This window comes from Barbus barbus, assembly GCF_936440315.1.
Source record: "Barbus barbus genome assembly, chromosome: 21".
Classification (NCBI taxonomy): Eukaryota; Metazoa; Chordata; class Actinopteri; order Cypriniformes; family Cyprinidae; genus Barbus; species Barbus barbus.
Genome location: NC_136749.1, coordinates 2117442 through 2135569, shown reverse-complemented (window position 1 = coordinate 2135569; position 18128 = coordinate 2117442). Strand labels below are relative to the sequence as shown.

At 36.6% G+C, this 18128-nt stretch overlaps 1 protein-coding gene across 2 annotated transcripts; it reads left to right on the top strand.

Moving 5' to 3' along the window:
- The first annotated feature begins 574 nt into the window (after positions 1–574).
- On the top strand, positions 575–17171 carry LOC306887461 (cytohesin-2-like). Of its 2 annotated transcripts, XR_013785682.1 has the most exons (13): positions 575–753; positions 2363–2513; positions 2771–2837; positions 4910–5028; positions 5615–5695; positions 5824–5936; positions 6176–6324; positions 7273–7384; positions 10507–10583; positions 11115–11186; positions 11345–11499; positions 13899–15321; positions 15805–17171. XR_013785682.1 is itself a non-coding variant. In XM_079445199.1 (12 exons), the coding sequence occupies exons 1-12, from the start codon at positions 687–689 to the stop codon at positions 13984–13986; spliced, it is 1251 nt and encodes a 416-aa protein (XP_079301325.1). In that variant the 5' UTR covers positions 597–686; the 3' UTR covers positions 13987–16164. The 2 variants fall into 2 exon arrangements, 1 of the variants encoding a protein (XP_079301325.1); XM_079445199.1 differs by having other exon boundaries at positions 597–753; positions 13899–16164.
- The last annotated feature ends 957 nt before the right edge of the window (positions 17172–18128 follow it).

The window sequence follows — 18128 nt, the reverse complement described above, 5'->3', positions numbered from 1 at the left end:
ATAATCCACCCACAGAATGTTATAATTATAGGTATAATCAAATAATTTTAGGACAGTGTGCATTGTTTCATACTACTATTTCAGCACACATAAGTTGTTGTATATAATGAAAACATTTGGTTTAATACTTTTTTTCTAATTATAGGCCTGTAGGAATAATTAATATTACTACTTAAATACACTGCCAACTAGCATATTGTGTTAGCATATTAACTATTGTGTACCTTGAGCTGAATCAAATATCTTGAAATGTGGTGGACGTGGGGAAGGGGTTGATGGGGGTTGGTATTTTTTGATTTGCAAAATAAATTCATGCTCAAATTGAAAGAGATGTCCATTTTATAGCCCTACTGTTAGTTGGTTGTAACAGCATCGCCACTGAGTTACAAAAGTTAAAGGGAACAGTGTTGCAAAACTATAAATTATACCCACTATTGCGTACTAAGTAAGTACTAGTATAATAAATGACATTATTACATAATATTAAAAAATTCCCCCGACCTAAACAGAAATAGCCCTTACCAAGATGGCCGCGGTTCCGCGTCGTGGATTTTACTGCTGAGGCGCAACTTCCGCTCTCGACTCCTCCTTTGTCTGAGTCCTTTCGGTCCTCCGCCTAGTTATTTATTTATTTCCTTTTCGTTTGTGGGGTATATTTTTATATATCCTTATCTCTCGGTTATTGAATGACATTCGATTCCGACACATATATGCCTAAAAGCAAAGCCCCCAAAATGGATGATGTGGACTACAGTAAGTCAAGCGTTGTTTCTTTATTCACACGAGCTCTGGGGAGAAGAAGGCGTCATATTGTGCTTATTTCAAAGCTTTAAACTCTAATGTCAGCTGTTTGTACATAATTCAGCCTCTCATCAGCAGGCATCGTTCTGGATTCATTCATGTTTGGCCTCCTTCAGTTGTTTACATCTCTAATGCGTTTATTTGGTTTTATCAGAAGCTGAATGAATTAATGTCAACATTGTGTTTTTCATAGTTTCTTAGAGCCTTATGTCATATTTTTCAGCTGTTCATCACATATCTTTTGGGGGGCATTCTTGGATATTTCAGTATCTTCAGTTTTTCTTTGAAATCTTAGACAGATATAGCCTTGTTGTGATGTTCAGCCTCACACTTCATGCCTCACTGGAAGATCCTGAAGATAGGCTGGAGGCCTAGTATAAAAGTCCACATTAAACACCTGGGGTTTAAATAAGAAAGAAACATTGTGATGAGCACATCATGTCTATTTCTGAGTGACTAATCAGATGTAAATACGTGTAATTGATCTGAGAGTTTTGTGCAGATCTTCTTCTGTCTCAGATGATAAACAAGATCATTCAGAGAGAGAGAAAACACATTCTCAGAGTCATATTATTATTATTTATTCAACTTTATTCTTCTTTTTTCCGAAAAAGACCATTTTTAAAATATCTGTGTACAAATTTAGTTAACCTATGTGTTAATTTTTTGTAACTGCTGCTTTTGAATGAAGAATATTATATAGAATATAGAATATTTTTGGATGGTTATTTTGAATATTATTTAACTAAATTAAAAGAAAGACAAATATATTTTCAGTATTTGTGCAAAATTAGGTTCAAATGACGGATGAAATGTCAAAACTGAAGTCATTTGAATTGGCACATTTGTTTTCTTGCCTTTAAACATTTTTGCAACTGCTGTTTTAGAATAAAATATGGCTTATTTTGTACCTTTTTAAATTATAATTCTTGAAACAAGGTGGATGAAAGGGATTGGTGTGGGTTGTACTTCTGGTTCTGTTGCCCAAATGTAACACAATTGCCATTCTGATATTTTAAAGTGCAATGGAAACCAATTGTATGAAGTAGAAAAATGCAAAGTAGAAGCGATCTCAGACTTTAGACCCCGTTGTACTGCATATCACTGACTGATAGTGTCATGTTTTTGAGGGTTTGAGCTGAAGATTGTGTAAATCTGTTTTTCGAGGAGGAGCGTCAGAGTATGTGTCTCTGCCTGCAGGCGCTGCTTTCAGAGCTGCTGTGGGTTTGGCTCTGTTCTGTCCTGGCTTGCTTCCTTGAAACCCTCCAAACACCAAGAGTCGTCCGTTAGTCCACAGATAATCTGAATATAAACGTCTCCAGTATGTAAACAGCTCCTGGGCATATGTGCAGCCCCGAATCATGTTTGCGTTTCCATCTCACATCATAAAGTGAATGATATTAGACACGCCAGCAATTACAGAATGTCAAGGGCAGCAGGAAAACAAGAGACCATTAACGTGGAAAACAGGGGGTTTGTGTGAAAGAGGCCTGGATGTATAGTGAACAGGAACGGAAAAGACCCTGCGTCCTCATTTTGCCCCCTTTCCCTCTCTCCACAGTCCCAGCGGACCTGAGCCCAGAGGAGCGCTCCGAGCTGGAGGACATCCGCCGCAGGAAAGGAGCGCTGATTCTGGAGATCCAGAGACTGAAAGAGGAGCTGAGAGAAGCCATTATAGAGGTGGAGGGGCTGGAGAGCAGCACAGAGGGCAGGTTAGTCTCACATCTGCCTGTTGTATTGATGGGAACTGCTTTGTGCTTCTGGTTGTTGCTCCAGTGTTTGTTCTCCAATTTGCCTTCTCTGATAGATAACATTCAAATAAAAGCACACAGACGTTATCTCTCAGTAGCTGTGTGTACAGTGCAGTCGTTGACATGAACTCTCCTTGCTGTAGGACACTCGAAGTGAGTCCTTGTACTTCAACCCTTAAACATGAAAACAGTATTGACCTCCTCTCTGTTTTTTGTAGTAAAACATTACAGAAGAGTCGGCATGTGGCCATGGGCAGGAAGAAATTCAACATGGACCCGAAAAAGGTAAGCCGTCCATTGCTTACCAGCAATAATATCACAGGGTTGCATTTTCAGATACAGTTGTGCTCATAAGATTACATACCCCTTATGCAAATATGTTAATAATTTTAACAAAATAAGAGGGATCACGAAAATTGCATGTTATTTTTATTTAGTACTGTCCTGAATAAGCTATTTCACATAACATTTATATATATACTCCACAAGACAAAATAATAACTGAAGTCATAAAAAATTACCCCGTTCAAAAGTTTCTAGCTGGGGACTACTTTGAGGCGCTGGGTAATATCACTGCGCCTGCTGCACTCATGGAGTTCCTTGATTATTACGCCGGAAAGTATAGTTCCTTGCCATATCGGCCTAGAAAATCGCAACTTTTCATTTTCCGTCAGTCTTAGTACACGATGTAACTACAGAAGAGTCTAGTTTTAAATAGGAAAAATATCTAAACTCTTTCATCATTTTTGAGCGAGATGCTAACGGTCTAATCCGATTCAATGATCTATGCTAAGCTAAGCTAACAGTGCTACCGCCAGACCCGGACATCGGCTGAATGGATTCAAAAACGGTAAAACTCAACTGTTTAACTCTAGGGGAGTTGTAAAATGAGCCTATTTTCAAAAAAGTGGAGTGTTTCTTTAAGACTGTGTGTCATTTCCTGGATGATCCACGGCTGTTTTTCTGTTTTGTGAGAGTTGTTCATGAGTCCCCCAGCTCCTGCACGTTCTTTGGTTTTCCAGCATTTTCTGCATATTTGAACCCTTTCCAACAATGATTGTGATTTTGAAATCAATCTTTTCACACCGAGGACGACTGAGGGACTCATACACAGCTATTACAAAAGGTGAAAACATTTACAGATGCTCAAGAAGGCAACACAATGCATTAAGAGCCAGAGGGTGTAAACTTTTGAACAGAATGATGATGTGTACATTTTTCTTATTTGTTTAAAGATTTTTTTTTTTTCGGTACTTCACTTAAGAAGCTACATAAATACTTAAATGTTTCTCAGAAGTCAAAATAAGTACAATTTACCCTGATCATCCAATTCAAAAAGTTTACACCCTCTGGCTCTTAATGCATTGTGTTGCCTTCTTGAGCATCTGTAAATGTTTTCACCTTTTGTAATAGCTGTGTATGAGTCCCTCAGTCGTCCTCGGTGTGAAAAGATGGATTTCAAAATCACAGTCATTGTTGGAAAGGGTTCAAATATGCAGAAAATGCTGGAAATTCAAGGGTGTGTAAATTGGTGTCATTTTTATAAATTCAGTTATTATTTTGTCTTGTAGAGTATATATCTGTTATGTGAAATAGCTTATTCAGGACAGTATTAAATAAACAATAACATGCCATTTTTATGATCTCTCTTATTGTGTTAAAATTATTCAAATTTAGCATATTCTGCAAGGAGCATGTACATTTATGAGAACAACTGTATACATACACTACCGTTCAGAAATGTGGTTAATGTTTTACAGGAGTCTCTTCTGCTCAATAAGCCTGCATTTATTTGCTCTAAAATACAGTAAAACTGCAAAACTGTGAAATTATTTCAATTGAAAATGTTTTCTATGTGAATATGTGTTAAACTGTAATGTATTTCTGTGATCTGCAGCTGTATTTTCAGCATCATTACTCCAGTCTTCAGTGATCTTCAGAAATCATAATAATATACTGATTTACTGATCAACAAACATTTCTCATTATTATCAATGTTGAACACAGTTGTGCTGCTCAATATTTTTGTGAAAACAGATACATTTTTCAGGATCTTCTGATGACTAGAAAGTAAAAAAAAAAAATTCTTTGAATTTTGAAGAAAAAAGAAGTCTATGCAACATTGTAAATATTTTCATTTTCACTGTCAATGTCATGTGTCCTTGTTAAATAAATAATTAATTTATTTTTTTAATATTTAATCAAAAGCACTTATAGGTTTTCCTGACATTCATAAAAATGTTACTAAAATATTTGTCATATTATTATGTTACAGGAACATAAGATATTTTATGTTTTTTTTATGTTAAATCTTTAGTCTTTTCTTCATTTTTCCTCTGTTGTCCTCTGTTTCACAGGGCATTGTATTCCTAGTGGAGAATGAGCTTCTTAGACACACTTCAGAGGACATTGCCCAGTTTCTGTACAAAGGAGAAGGACTCAATAAAACTGCAATAGGAGACTATCTGGGTGAAAGGTATTGTTAATTATTATCTGTTACACTTACATGCTACAATTATCAAGAATTTGTATTATTTTTATGATAGTGTCATAAAAAAATAAGTTTTTAATTGGTGAAAAAAGCAGTGGAAGCTGTTTGATATTTTTGTTTGATAACATATATACTAAGCAGGTAAAAACTATAAAAACTATATTTCAGATGCTCAAAAAAATAAGTGGCAGTGCATTTGAGATGAATTTAAAGACAGTCCTCTGTGAACTGTCTAACGGCTAAAGAACAGCATGCTAATTACAGTATTTATTTTTAATAATTTAAAACTAGCCTTGCTTGTCACTTGCTTGTATCGTTGCAAAACGTAATCGCCCAGCTCTAATCTGCTAAATGCATCTATAATGCATGAAGATATTAGATATTATAAACATTAATATTATGATTTTATGTAAAGCTACTTTGAAACAATGTGAAAAGCGCTATACAAAAATGAATTTGATTTGACTTAGTCTCAGTTAATTGTAGGCTAGACAATCATTGTGATCCATCCCTGCTGCCTGTAACATTAAAACAGAGATGTTGTTAAAATATGACTCTCCTTCTCTTTCAGAGATGACTTCAATATTAAAGTATTGCAAGCTTTTGTTGATCTTCACGAATTCACGGATCTGAACTTGGTACAAGCACTTCGGTAAGACAGCAGATTTTTATATTTGCAGCTTTTCTGGATGTTTCTTCATAAATATATAAATGGTTGTTGAATAGTATTCATGCAGTGCTTGTGTTCCTGATGTGTCCGTACGTTTATGTTTACTACAGGCAGTTTCTGTGGAGCTTCCGCTTGCCCGGCGAGGCTCAGAAGATCGACAGGATGATGGAGGCTTTTGCACAGAGATACTGTCACTGCAATCCTGGAGTCTTCCAGAGCACAGGTCTTACATGCATACATTATACCCATCGGTGTTACTTCACTGTTAGTCAGAAATGCACACTGCACAGGATAGTCATAATTGAGTAGGTGTGTCTGGATTTGACTGCTTGTGTAATTCAGAGAACATTTCAGAACTTGTCAACCACAAACCTGTTACTACTACAGTTCAGGAGTGTTTTATTGTTTGCCTAGAGTAGACCCACCATGTCTCTCAGTCCTTAAACTCTGTTCTCCTCGCAGACACCTGTTACGTGCTGTCGTTTGCCATCATCATGTTGAACACCAGTCTGCACAACCCCAATGTGAGGGACAAGCCCACGGTGGAGCGCTTCATCAGCATGAACAGAGGCATCAACGAAGGAGGAGATTTACCAGAGGATCTGCTCAGAGTGAGTGTGCCCCCGCATAAGAAATCAGCGTTAATCTCTCTTCTGAACTCTGACGTTTTTTTCAGTGTTAAAATAATGAAAACGAATGACTTCTCTAGTGCCCTATGATTTCTGTGATGTGGAAAACTTGGACGGAATCAAAGAGTCCAGTCATAAAAATAGAATTTACTGTAGAATTACAGAATTTGGCATTTTTTTGCATGAATAAATCAAAGGTGAGTCTATACGTTTAATCGAATAATTATATTATGGACTTGTCTGTGAATGTTAAAGTGCAAAAAGACTGCAAAAAGTGCAAGAATAATAATAATATTAATACAAATTTAATTAGTAACTATTTTTAGGAAATATCCCACAATTTTTCTTTAATTTTGTAATTTTAATAGTAAACTGTGCAGCACTTTCTTTGCAAAAACCAAAACATTCTTTGATTTATTAATTTTCAAATATGAATAAAATAGGGGTTTTTATGCCTTCATTATGCATTTCATAATAAATTTGTATTAAATCATTTAAAGCACAAATTTTCTGAAAAATAAAACCTTGCATAGGGCCCTGTTATTGTAAAAAATGTTATCAAATTATTGCATAGTTTTATAAATTCAGTTTATTTGTTTGTTACAATTTTTGCAGTTTAATCAAACCTTTAAAATAAGACCAAAAAAAAGTTAAACGTAATAAATTGTTGTTCAGTTGTATAAGTTTCATGATTTCAATGAATTTGATGTGCTTTTTGATCACTAAAAATTACTAAAATATAATACAGAACAAATACAATGGGAAAAAATAGAAGAAAAATGGAATATGGGCATAAATACAGTTAAAATGGACTTATTCAGGTCTCTGTGTCGCCCCAAATCACAGTCAGTGTGAACGTTTTTTTTTTATATATATAATAATGCTTCACATTTATTTATTTTTTATAATCACTGTTATTGTTTGCTTCAGAATTTGTATGACAGCATCAAGAACGAGCCCTTCAAGATCCCAGAGGATGATGGGAATGACCTGACGCACACTTTCTTCAACCCGGACAGAGAAGGCTGGCTCCTCAAACTGGGTGAGTCTGTCCTGATGTTCTCCGAGAGTGTTTCTGTTGAACTGAAGTGGTTGGCAGGGTCTCTATCATTGCCGTCGCATGATTTTCTGTTATTTCATTGCTGTGCTTTGCTCTGTTTTCCTAAAAAAAATAAAAATAAAAAAACCCTAGCGAAACATCACTTCTAATGTGTTTGGCACTTTCAGAGATTTACTTTCTTTCTGCATGGCGAGCTCTGTGAGCTCTCAAGCACTAAAAGCTTTTAAATCTTCTTCCCTCTCCCCGTGTCTCTGTGTTTCTGTTTTCTGTGATCCGTCCCCCGTTCCCTTTTTCCCATCTCTTCTGGCTCCTGCTCTGCTTGACCTGTGATTTCTCTGCTGATGCTGGTGCTGTCCACCCTTCAGGAGGTACGTACAGCCCCTTCTCCCTCACTAGAACATCTCATAGAGCAGCACGTCTCAGATTGGTGCTGAATGATGTTATTAGTGATAGATCGATTAGATTAGATGCACCGATCGACCGAAGTCTGCGATTCCGAGCCGGTCTGTAATAATGACTGATATTGTATTTTTGTCATGCCAGATGAGCGAGTGTGTGAGAGAGACTCGTGCAGAAATTAAAACAAATGAGCGCAACACAGAAAGTTATAAATGCATACTGCGGTAGCAAAAAAAAAACGTTTATAATATATGATTTAGGTACGCAACGTTCCACGACCGAAATGTTTCAAGACGATTGCAATGTGATTTTATACAATAGTAGATCAATAAACAAGAAGTTAAAATTAAATGACTTGCATTTTAGACACAATATTGACTGTTTTTGCTCAATTTCGCTGATGAAAATATTCCAATCAAAGCCACAGCAGAACTCTTGTGTGTCTCCGAGCAACACAGTGGTGTTTCGTTACTGAATGAATCCACGTTTTTGAACGAATCGAGCCAGTCAATGATTTAGTAACCCATTCATAAAGACAGTAGTCACTTGCCTCGTTTCTGAATGAATCAGCCGTTTGAAGGAAGGACGAATGACTCGCTCATTCAAACAGTCATTTGGCGCCACCTACTGGTTTGGTTTCATTTAATACCATCGTTGCATTTTCCCCAACATTTCTTATTTGTATGTTTAAAAAATATTTAAAACATTAATCTTACAAAATTATTTATACATTCAAAAGTTTGCAGTGTAAGTGCATTTATGTCACCTCAGCTTCATCAGACAGTCTGTGTAGAAACATCTAATGCCGCTTCAGATGCGGTGTTTGCTGCAGTGGAAAGATGGAGTTGATACTGATTTCATTTCAATGGTAACAGCTCTACAGTTTATTATTCTAAATAATTTAATTGAAACACTGTAAGAATTTGATGCGACAGATGACACATTTAATAAAGTTAGTGAAAAAATGTCAATTTAAGAAACCGTGGGAAATGACATCTCTATAGTTATATACAGCAACTCATTTTCAGTTAATTGTTATTTCTACTTCTTTTCTAGTCACAGAGCACTTTATTTTGAGAGTTGTTTAAATGAGAGAACATCTGTAACTTTGTCCAGATTGGGGGAATTGTAATGTTTAATAATTTATGTAAAAAAAAATGTTTTGTTTGTATATGCTGTCAATTATAGTTTTTAGAAAGAAAATGGAATCGGCAAAAATCGGCATCGGCAGGTCACACTTATAAAAAAAAAAAACTCGTAAAACGTGAATCGGCCAAGAAAGTTGCAATCGGTGCATCTCTAATTAGTGATGTTTGGAAAGCATCATTATTATAGCATTTATGCTCCAGACATTAATTCCTCAAACATGTACACTGCCCTCCAAAAGTTTGGAAACACCCTAGAAAAGTAGGGTTTTGGACAATATTGGCATGAATCCTTTTTAATTTGTGATAATTTTGCACTGGTAAGGGACAACACAAACTACGAAAACATATGTTTTATTACATAAACAGTTTATACATAGAAAAAACTTACATTTTGGATTCATCAAAATATCCAGCATTAGCAGCTATTACAGCTCTGCATAATCTGGGCATCCGAGCTGTCAGTTTATTCAAGCATTGACTTGATACTGTATATTACTCCAAGCCTCCTGAAGGATTGCCCAAAGATGATTCACACTGGTTGGACACTTCTTACGGACATCACGGTCCAGTTCCTCTCATAGTAGCTCGATTGGGTTGAGGTCATTCCATGACAGACATGATGCCAGCTGACTGTTTCCTCTCCAAATAAGATTTGCACAGCTTGGAATTGTGCTTGGGGTCATTGTCTTGTTGGAAGGTTTAGGAAGGTTGGGGTGTTTGGAGGGCAGTGTAGCTTGTTGAAGAGAAGTGTGCGGATACTTTTTAAGTGTTAACTAAGTAGTATTCAAGGCTTTGTTAATTGTAACAGTTTTGAAATTTTCCACATTTCACAATCTCTGTTAACACATGAACCAGTGTCCATGCAATTTTTACCGTAGACATAAATTTGTGGACATTTTAATGACACATTTGTATAATAAAAAGGACAAGTTGTTGTTTTCGTATTGGCCTGACTAATGAAGCTCTCCATAAAACAACATTACAAATACCACAAGTTAATAAGCTAAAACGCATTAAACAGACACTTCACTTGTTAACTGCATTTAGTACATTATATTTTCAGTAATATATCATCTGCAGTTGGTTTATAAAAGATTTTTTAATGCACGCTTTGGCAGAGTTTTTGTTACATTTACACTGTTCTGACAAAATGGTGAATGATTCAGTCGATCCAAAGTTTAAAAAAACTTCCCATCACTAGTGATCAGATGCACCATTTTCCTCTGCAGACCTGCCTCTGACATAAATACTCACAGAGACCTGGAGATGAGTTCTTTTGACTCTTACCAGTAAACAACAGCAACTAACCAGTACTCATTAGCATCGTGGTGAAGAGTTTTGGACTGGCCAACATGACAAACATAACCCATCATGCATAATCGTCCCGTTAATTTAGAAGAAATTTAGTTTGGTTTTATAAGGCATTATACCATACTAATAATATAACGTGTGTAGACGTGTCTTGCTGTATCTGTGTAGTTTAGCAGGCTGACACGGAGGAAATGATTCATTTCTTGTGTGTTATGCACCTCTAATCCATGTAATCTTCTTTCTCAGGAGGTCGTGTGAAAACATGGAAGAGACGGTGGTTCATTCTGACTGACAACTGCCTCTATTACTTTGAGTACACAACAGTAAGTCAAGAACCATAGCGCCATATTTCATCTTAATATGCAGCTCTCTGAAATACAAAATTGTTTGTATAACGACTTTATATAACAAATAAATGTATTTTAGCCTTTTATTAAGCAGGATAATGAATCGTGGTAATTGTTATATCAAAATTGGGGCCCTGACATGAAACTGAATAAATAAATGGGCATCAACTTATTGGATTTTAATATAAGAGATTTGAAACCAGCACAAGGAAATCACTGGCTCCGGACAGTCAGTTATACAGTTCAGCATAATTGTGTGAAATTATTTGACCACAATCCTGAAAAATAAAATGTATCGTAGTTTCCACAAAAAATATAAAGCAGCACAACTGTGTTCAGCATTGATAATAATCAGAGATGTTTGTTGATCAGTAAATCAGTATATTAGAATGATTTCTGAAGATCATGTGACACTGAAGACTGGAGTAATGATGCTGAAAATACAGCTGCAGATCACAGAAATAAATTACATTTTGTGTGTGTGTGTGTGTGTGTGTGTGTGTGTAGGATAAGGAGCCCAGAGGCATTATACCATTGGAGAACCTGAGCATTCGAGAGGTCGAAGATCCCAGAAAGCCTGTAAGTTTGTTGACATTCTCACTACACAATCAAATACAATTTCCATGACACTTTTCATAGATCAACTGCAGGTTTCTTTATTGACCATTAGGGCTGGGCCGTATATCAGAGACAGATTGTGAGCTCTGCTTGTTGATGGTGATGTGTTTTCTGTGCAGAACTGTTTTGAGCTCTACATCCCTAATAACCGCGGGCAGCTGATTAAAGCGTGTAAGACTGAGGCCGACGGTCGAGTGGTGGAGGGAAACCACATGGTGTACCGGATTTCAGCTCCCACCCCAGAGGAGAAGGACGAATGGATCCACAGCATCAAGTGAGTAAATCATCAGCGCGGGAGGGATTCATGAAGGTCTCAGAGGACACGGCATGTGAAAGAGATAAGGACCGTTAACAACAAGGGGTGCAAATGGAAACATGGAAACAAACTTTTATCAGTCTGTGACAAATGTTTGCATAACTGAAGTATATTTGCATTTCCTGATAGGAATAGCAGTATATACAGTCATGGCCAAAAATATTGGCACCCTTGGTAAATATGATCAAAGTGAAAATAATCTGCATTGTTAATCCTTTTGATTTGTTTATTTTAAAAAAATCATAAAAATCTAACCTTTCATTGGATAATAAGAATTTAAAATGAGGGGAAATATCATTATGAAATAAATGTTTTTCTTTAATACACATTGGCCACAATTAACGACACCCTTTTATTCAATACTTTCTGAAACCTCCATTTGTCAGTTTAACAGCTCTAAATGTTCTCCTATAATGCCTGATGAGGTTAGAGAACACCTGACAAGAGATCAGAGACCATTCCTTCATCCAGAATCACTCCAGATCCTTCAGATTCCCAGCTCCATGACGGTGCTTCTTCTCTTCAGTTCACCTCACTCATTTTCTACAGGGTTCAGGTCAGAGGACTGGAATGGCCAGCAGAAGCTTGGTTTTGTGCTCAGTGACCCATTTTTGTGTTGTTTTTGAGGTTTGTGTTTGGATTATTGTACGGTTGGAAGATCCAAACATGGCCCATTATAAGATTTCTAACAGAATCAGACACTTATTTTTTTTTTATCTGTTGGTATTTGATAGAATCCATGATGCCATGTGTCTAAACAAGATGTCCAGGACCTCCAGCACAAATATAGGCCCACAACATCAGAAATACAGCAGTATATTTCATTGTACACATGGGGTACTTTTTATCCCTGTGTTCACCAAACCCATCTTGAGTGTTTGCTGCTAAAAAGCTCATTTTTTAGTTTCATCTGACCATAGAAGCCAGTCCCATTTGAAGTTCTGAATATGCTGGAGTTTGTTTTTGGATGAGCTAGGAGAATTGTTCTTGAAACCCTCCCAAACAACATGTGGTGATGTAGGTGCTGTTTGACTATGTTTTTAAGGTTTTCTGACCCCGAGACTCAACTATTTTCTGCAATTCTCCAGCTGTGGTCCTTGAAGAGTCTTTAACCACTCAAACTCTCCTTCTCACCGTGCATTAGGACGATATAGACACACATCCTCTTCCAGGCAGTTTCATTACATTTTCTGTTGATTGGAAATTCTTAATTATTGCCCGGATGGTGGAAATGGGACTTTTCACTGCTCTAGGTCTTTTCTTAAAGCCACTTCACTAATTATCTTTTGCTGCACATCAGAAATATATTCTTTGGTTTTAGTCATTGTGATGGATGATTAAGGGAATCTGGGCTTTGTTTTCCCTCCTATTTATATTTCTGTGAAACAGGAAGCCATGGCTGGATAATATCATGTTCATAATCACCCTGGAGTGCTCAAAATTGTGAATATGAATGGGAATATACTTCAGAGATATTTTACTCATAAGAATTTCTAAGGGTGTCAATAATTGTGTCCAACATGTATTTGAGAAACATTTATTTCATAATGATATTTCCCCCCTATTTTAAATTCTTATTAACCAATGAAAGGTTAGATTTTTGTGAATATTTTAAATAAAAGATCAAAAAGCTTTAACAATGCAGATTAATTTTCACAGCCTTCTTTGATCATATTTACCAAGGGTGCCGATGTTTTTGGCCATGACTGTATGCTAGTGTACTTCTCAGGGTACAAAAATGAGTTTAGCGGATACACACTTTTGAAATGTAGATTTTGACCTCACAAGCCTTCCAGTGACATACTCTCACCAACAGAATTTTAAAAGTTTGAAATTTGGTGCGGATGCTGATATTTTAATTGACAAAAAGTAAGATGAAATTCTGATGCTATAAAAGCATAGCAGATACTTACATAAATGATTAAATGTCATGCTATATCTCCAATAATATCTTAAGATGATATTTAAATGATCAAAAAACATATATTGCAATGCAAGACAATGACGATTGAGAGATGAACAAATAAACATTCCTCAAAAGATCTTGATGATCAGATTTGAGACTTGCTGATTTTTCTAAAAACATTATTGATGGAGAATCAAGTAAAGCTGAGTCCAGTAAGTGTGATAAATATGATAAGAGTTATTAAGTTTGCTAGAAAAAAATCAGTCAGTCTGATTTCAGAGCGAGAAGCACCAGCTGAAGCAATTACACTAAAAAATTCTAAACAAGACATGGAGTATATTGTGTGCGACGGGTTTAACAGCAAAGTTTTGATCATGCAGATCATTAGAGGAATTAGAAGTGTAGACATAAGTTTAAGTATGGCACGTGAGATGATCTTGTTTTGTTTCAGATCTGCTGTGAGCGTAGACCCCTTCTACGAGATGCTTGCAGCCAGGAAGAAACGCATTTCCCTAAAGAAGAAAGAAGAGCAGCCCTGAAAGTCCTCCATTCCTCCTCAATCCATCCATCCATACGCTCCCTCCATTCTCTGGGAAACCAATGATCCTTCATTAAGGTAGCTCTCGTCAGACCAATCTGTTATTCTGGTTTTATGGAGAGATGGATGTCGTTGGGAAACCAGAACATCGTCATCTTCAGTTTGGATTTCAGTGGTCAGGACTGCATCATTTATTTCCATACTTCTGCACTTGCACACTACATAGTGTTATTCACTATCACACTAGTCTGTGTAGACACTCACTATATTATGCTGACATTCTGTAGGACTTCGTAAACCTGCATAAATCTCCATTCTCACCTCACACTCCCTCCGCTTTTACATTTGGTGACTTTCAACCGCCATTGCTTTTATTTACAGCATTTTACTGTGAAGTTCTTACACAAACAGGGTAGACGACCAAACAGCCTGATGTGTTCTTCATCACCACCATCATCATCAGGGACTGATCTGACCGAAGCTATAGCAGAGATGAGTGGGACGTTTTGTTCACGCTGAAGGCTTTTGTTAGCTCGGTCGCTGTTGAGTTACTGAGTCTATTCTGCTGCCTGTTTTAATGTTATTTTTTCTGAACTGACACTATTTATCTCTGACTCATTTGAGTTTATTTACAAGTTATAAATGAAGATGTAAATGAAGGTCATTGCTATTCACGCCACATATCGAGACTGGCGAGCGTTACTGAGCTGAGCGTATCACTTCAGCATATCTATGAAGCAGGATTTACGTTTTACACTAATGTTGGTATCGGCCCACCGGTGATGTCATTTCCTGTGCACAGTTGATGACAACTGCATTGAACTTCACTGACCCATCAGAACATCTGTAGAAATGCACATCATTATTTGTGAATCCTTAAATAAGTTCCTTCACCTTAAGAAAAGAGCCTTAAAAGTCCCACAGCCCTGTTTCTGAATGTTCTCACAATAGTGTTTCAACTAAACTAACTAGGTTTAAACTCACAGGGGCTGCAAAACTGTTCTTGGGGGAATCTCACAAAAACATGTCCAGATTATACCACACACTAAGAAGATCTTTAGGCTGAATTTTATGTATTTATTATTATTATTTGGCATTATTTCCAAAACTAATCACATTTCCTTCTAGATGCATACAGGCATTTGGTGGAATGAAATCTAATTTCTTATTTCTCTGAAATTTGACTCGTGATCTTGACAGATTTGGTGAGATTCACTCTCTTACTCTTTCATACTACAAGCAAAGAAATGTTAAAAGATGTTATTAAAGGACTGATTATGGTAATTTGCTGAAAATGTACTCATTCAAGATGTTTCTTCATCAGGTTTGTAGAAATGTGTCTCTGCATCAGTGTCTCAGCAATGGATGCTCTGCAGTGAATGGGTGCCGTCAGAATGAGAGTCCAAACAGCTGATAAAAACATCACAATAATTCAGAAATGCCTTAAAGATGGATTTGTTTAACTGTTGAAAATATGAGTCCATAAAGCATAATGATGCTTTCTCCAGTGAATCAGTCATCTGGTCTGAATCAGGAGAGAAATCTGCACCGAGATCAAGCCCAAACCGATCTAAACAAATATGTGGCTGGATTTTCATGTGGACTTTTCACTGGAGGAAGCGTTATTATGGATTATGGACTCGTAATTTAGTTAAATTCTTAATGGTGGATTAGTTTCAGCTTTTGTCTTCTCCAGATGTTAATTGATGGACTGGAGTGGTGTGGATTATTGTGATGTTTTTATCAGCTGTTTGTTTATCATCTCATTCTGACGGCACCCATTCACTGCAGAGCATCCATTGCTGAGACACTGATGCAGAGACACATTTCTCCAGACATGTTCCCATCAAGCCTGAGAGTAAGTACATTTTTAGCAGATTTTCATTTTTGGGTGAACTATTTCAATTTGAAGTCCTATCTTTCAGTATGTGTGTTTGCTATGGCAGAGAAAGACGTGTCTGCTGCTTTATCCCCAAGGAAAGATGTTTTCCTCTTATCCCCGATCTTGAGATATGTGCCAGATGATGCGATGAGCTGTATTGTTGCTTGTGTGAGACACTAGTCACTCCTCTTACTCAGTGCTGTTCAGTTTGAAGGAGTCCATGGCAGCTTTTTCCAATGTACATGATTTATATTTTGCCTTTTCTGTTTGTAAATACATGTTGTTATGTTTGTTTACAACACAAATTGATAGCATTTTTTATTTATTGTTCTTTCTTTCTATGTGAGAAATAAGGATGGGGGTTGCATGTTGTACTGAACTGAAGCGTCTTTCGCCAGTGTTTTGGGCGACTATTAGCGTTCTGTATTTCTAAACTCGTGAACAAGCTGGGCAAAGAATTGGCATCGCTGTTCAAATAGGCTACAGATTACAAAGCGGTAACTAAATCAGAAATAAAATAATCCATAACGATGTTTAAAACGACTGATCATACAGAACACTAATAGCGTCTGTAGTCTAACATAATAACCGCTCTATTTAAATATACTAATTATGATACGGTCAATACTGAGAGTTGTTTAGCAGTGCATTTTGCTTGACTGTGATTTTTCCCGATTAGTATAAAGCTTGGCTGTAGTGATTGAGACCTATTTAATAGTTTGGAGTTAGAATCCATGTTTATATGGCACTTTACTAGAGTTCAGCACAGTTTCGACTAAACCACAGCTTGTTTTGCTCTCTACGAGTATGTTAACTAGTACTGCAGTTCTTAACTGGTTTAAGCTTTGCTGCACATGTAAAGGATGCCAGTATACAGCATCCGTACCGAATCGTTTGAAGTGAATCTGCTTCACGGTGTATTGTATGCGAAGCTGTCCGTATGTGACTGAGAGACTCCAAGTGTTAAATAGCATCAGCTGCTGACTGCAGCAGTACATTCCTTGATATAAGCTATGCGTTTAAACTCATATTTCGGGCATGACGTGGTCTGATGAAGACGCAAGAATGACTTGAATATGTTTTGGAGACTCTGCACTTCTCATCAAGAATGCCCAGATTTCTCCAAAGGTGCCAAAGCCTTTCAGCTAGTCTGTGAATACAGTAGGACAGATGAAAGCATTTCCTCTTCCTCCTCTTTGTTTTCTCTCCCGGCTTCTGATTGGCCACAGAATGGTACAGATTGTTGGAAAATTCATGTAGCAAAATGAAAACTCAGTTATGGTACACTGGTGCCAATCAACTCTAATAAACAAAATAGATATAAAAACATTCACGTTGCGTGTGCTTTATTGATCGCTGCTGGTGAATCATATTATTCCCAAAACAGGGGTACTTGGAAATAATTGTGTTGTTAAACATACAAAATAGAAATTATGAGTATTCAACCTCTATTTCATGAGAAACCATTTTTATGAAGTTGCAATTGTGTACTCATTTGTACAGTGTATAGGAAAACGCAGGATTATTTTTCAATTTTGTGTCTTTTTTTTTTGTGTCTTTTTTTACAGAGCTCTTATTCATTTATTTATTTAGCCTTTGTTTGTTTGTTTAATTAAGGTTTAGTTTTAGTACTTCAAGTTAAACTAGACCAAGATGTGAAATGTTCCCTCGGCAAGAATATTATTTGTTATTTATTATTTGTCTTGTTAAACCTTTGTGTGTGTGTGTGTGCGTGCATTTGATCCCCTGCTGATTTTGTAAGTTTGCCCACTTTAAAAAAAAAAAAAAAAAAAGGATTTATAATTTTTATGGTAGGTTTGCTATCTGATAGAGACAGAATATCAAACAAACAATCCAGGAAAAAGCAGCATACACGTAAAAAAAAAAGATTTACATTTTAGTAAGTCAAATAAGTATTTGATCCCCTACCAAACGGCAGAAATTTTGGCTCCTACAGATTGGTTATGTGCACATGTGGAACACAGATTAGTCCTGTCACTTTAAGAAGATACTGCTAATGTCAGCTCGTTGTGTGTATAAACCTGTCCATAGAATCTGTATCTTCCATTCCAACCTCTCCACTACCGTGGCCAAGACCAAAGAGCTGTCCAAGGATGTCAGGGACAAGACTGTACACTGTTAAAAAAAAAGAAAGTTGAGCCAATTTAAGATTTGAAGGCGACCAGCTTTTTGCTGATTTTTGAGTTCTCTCAATTTATTTTTGTAGGAGATTCTCAACTTTTTGTTGTATAAACTTAAAA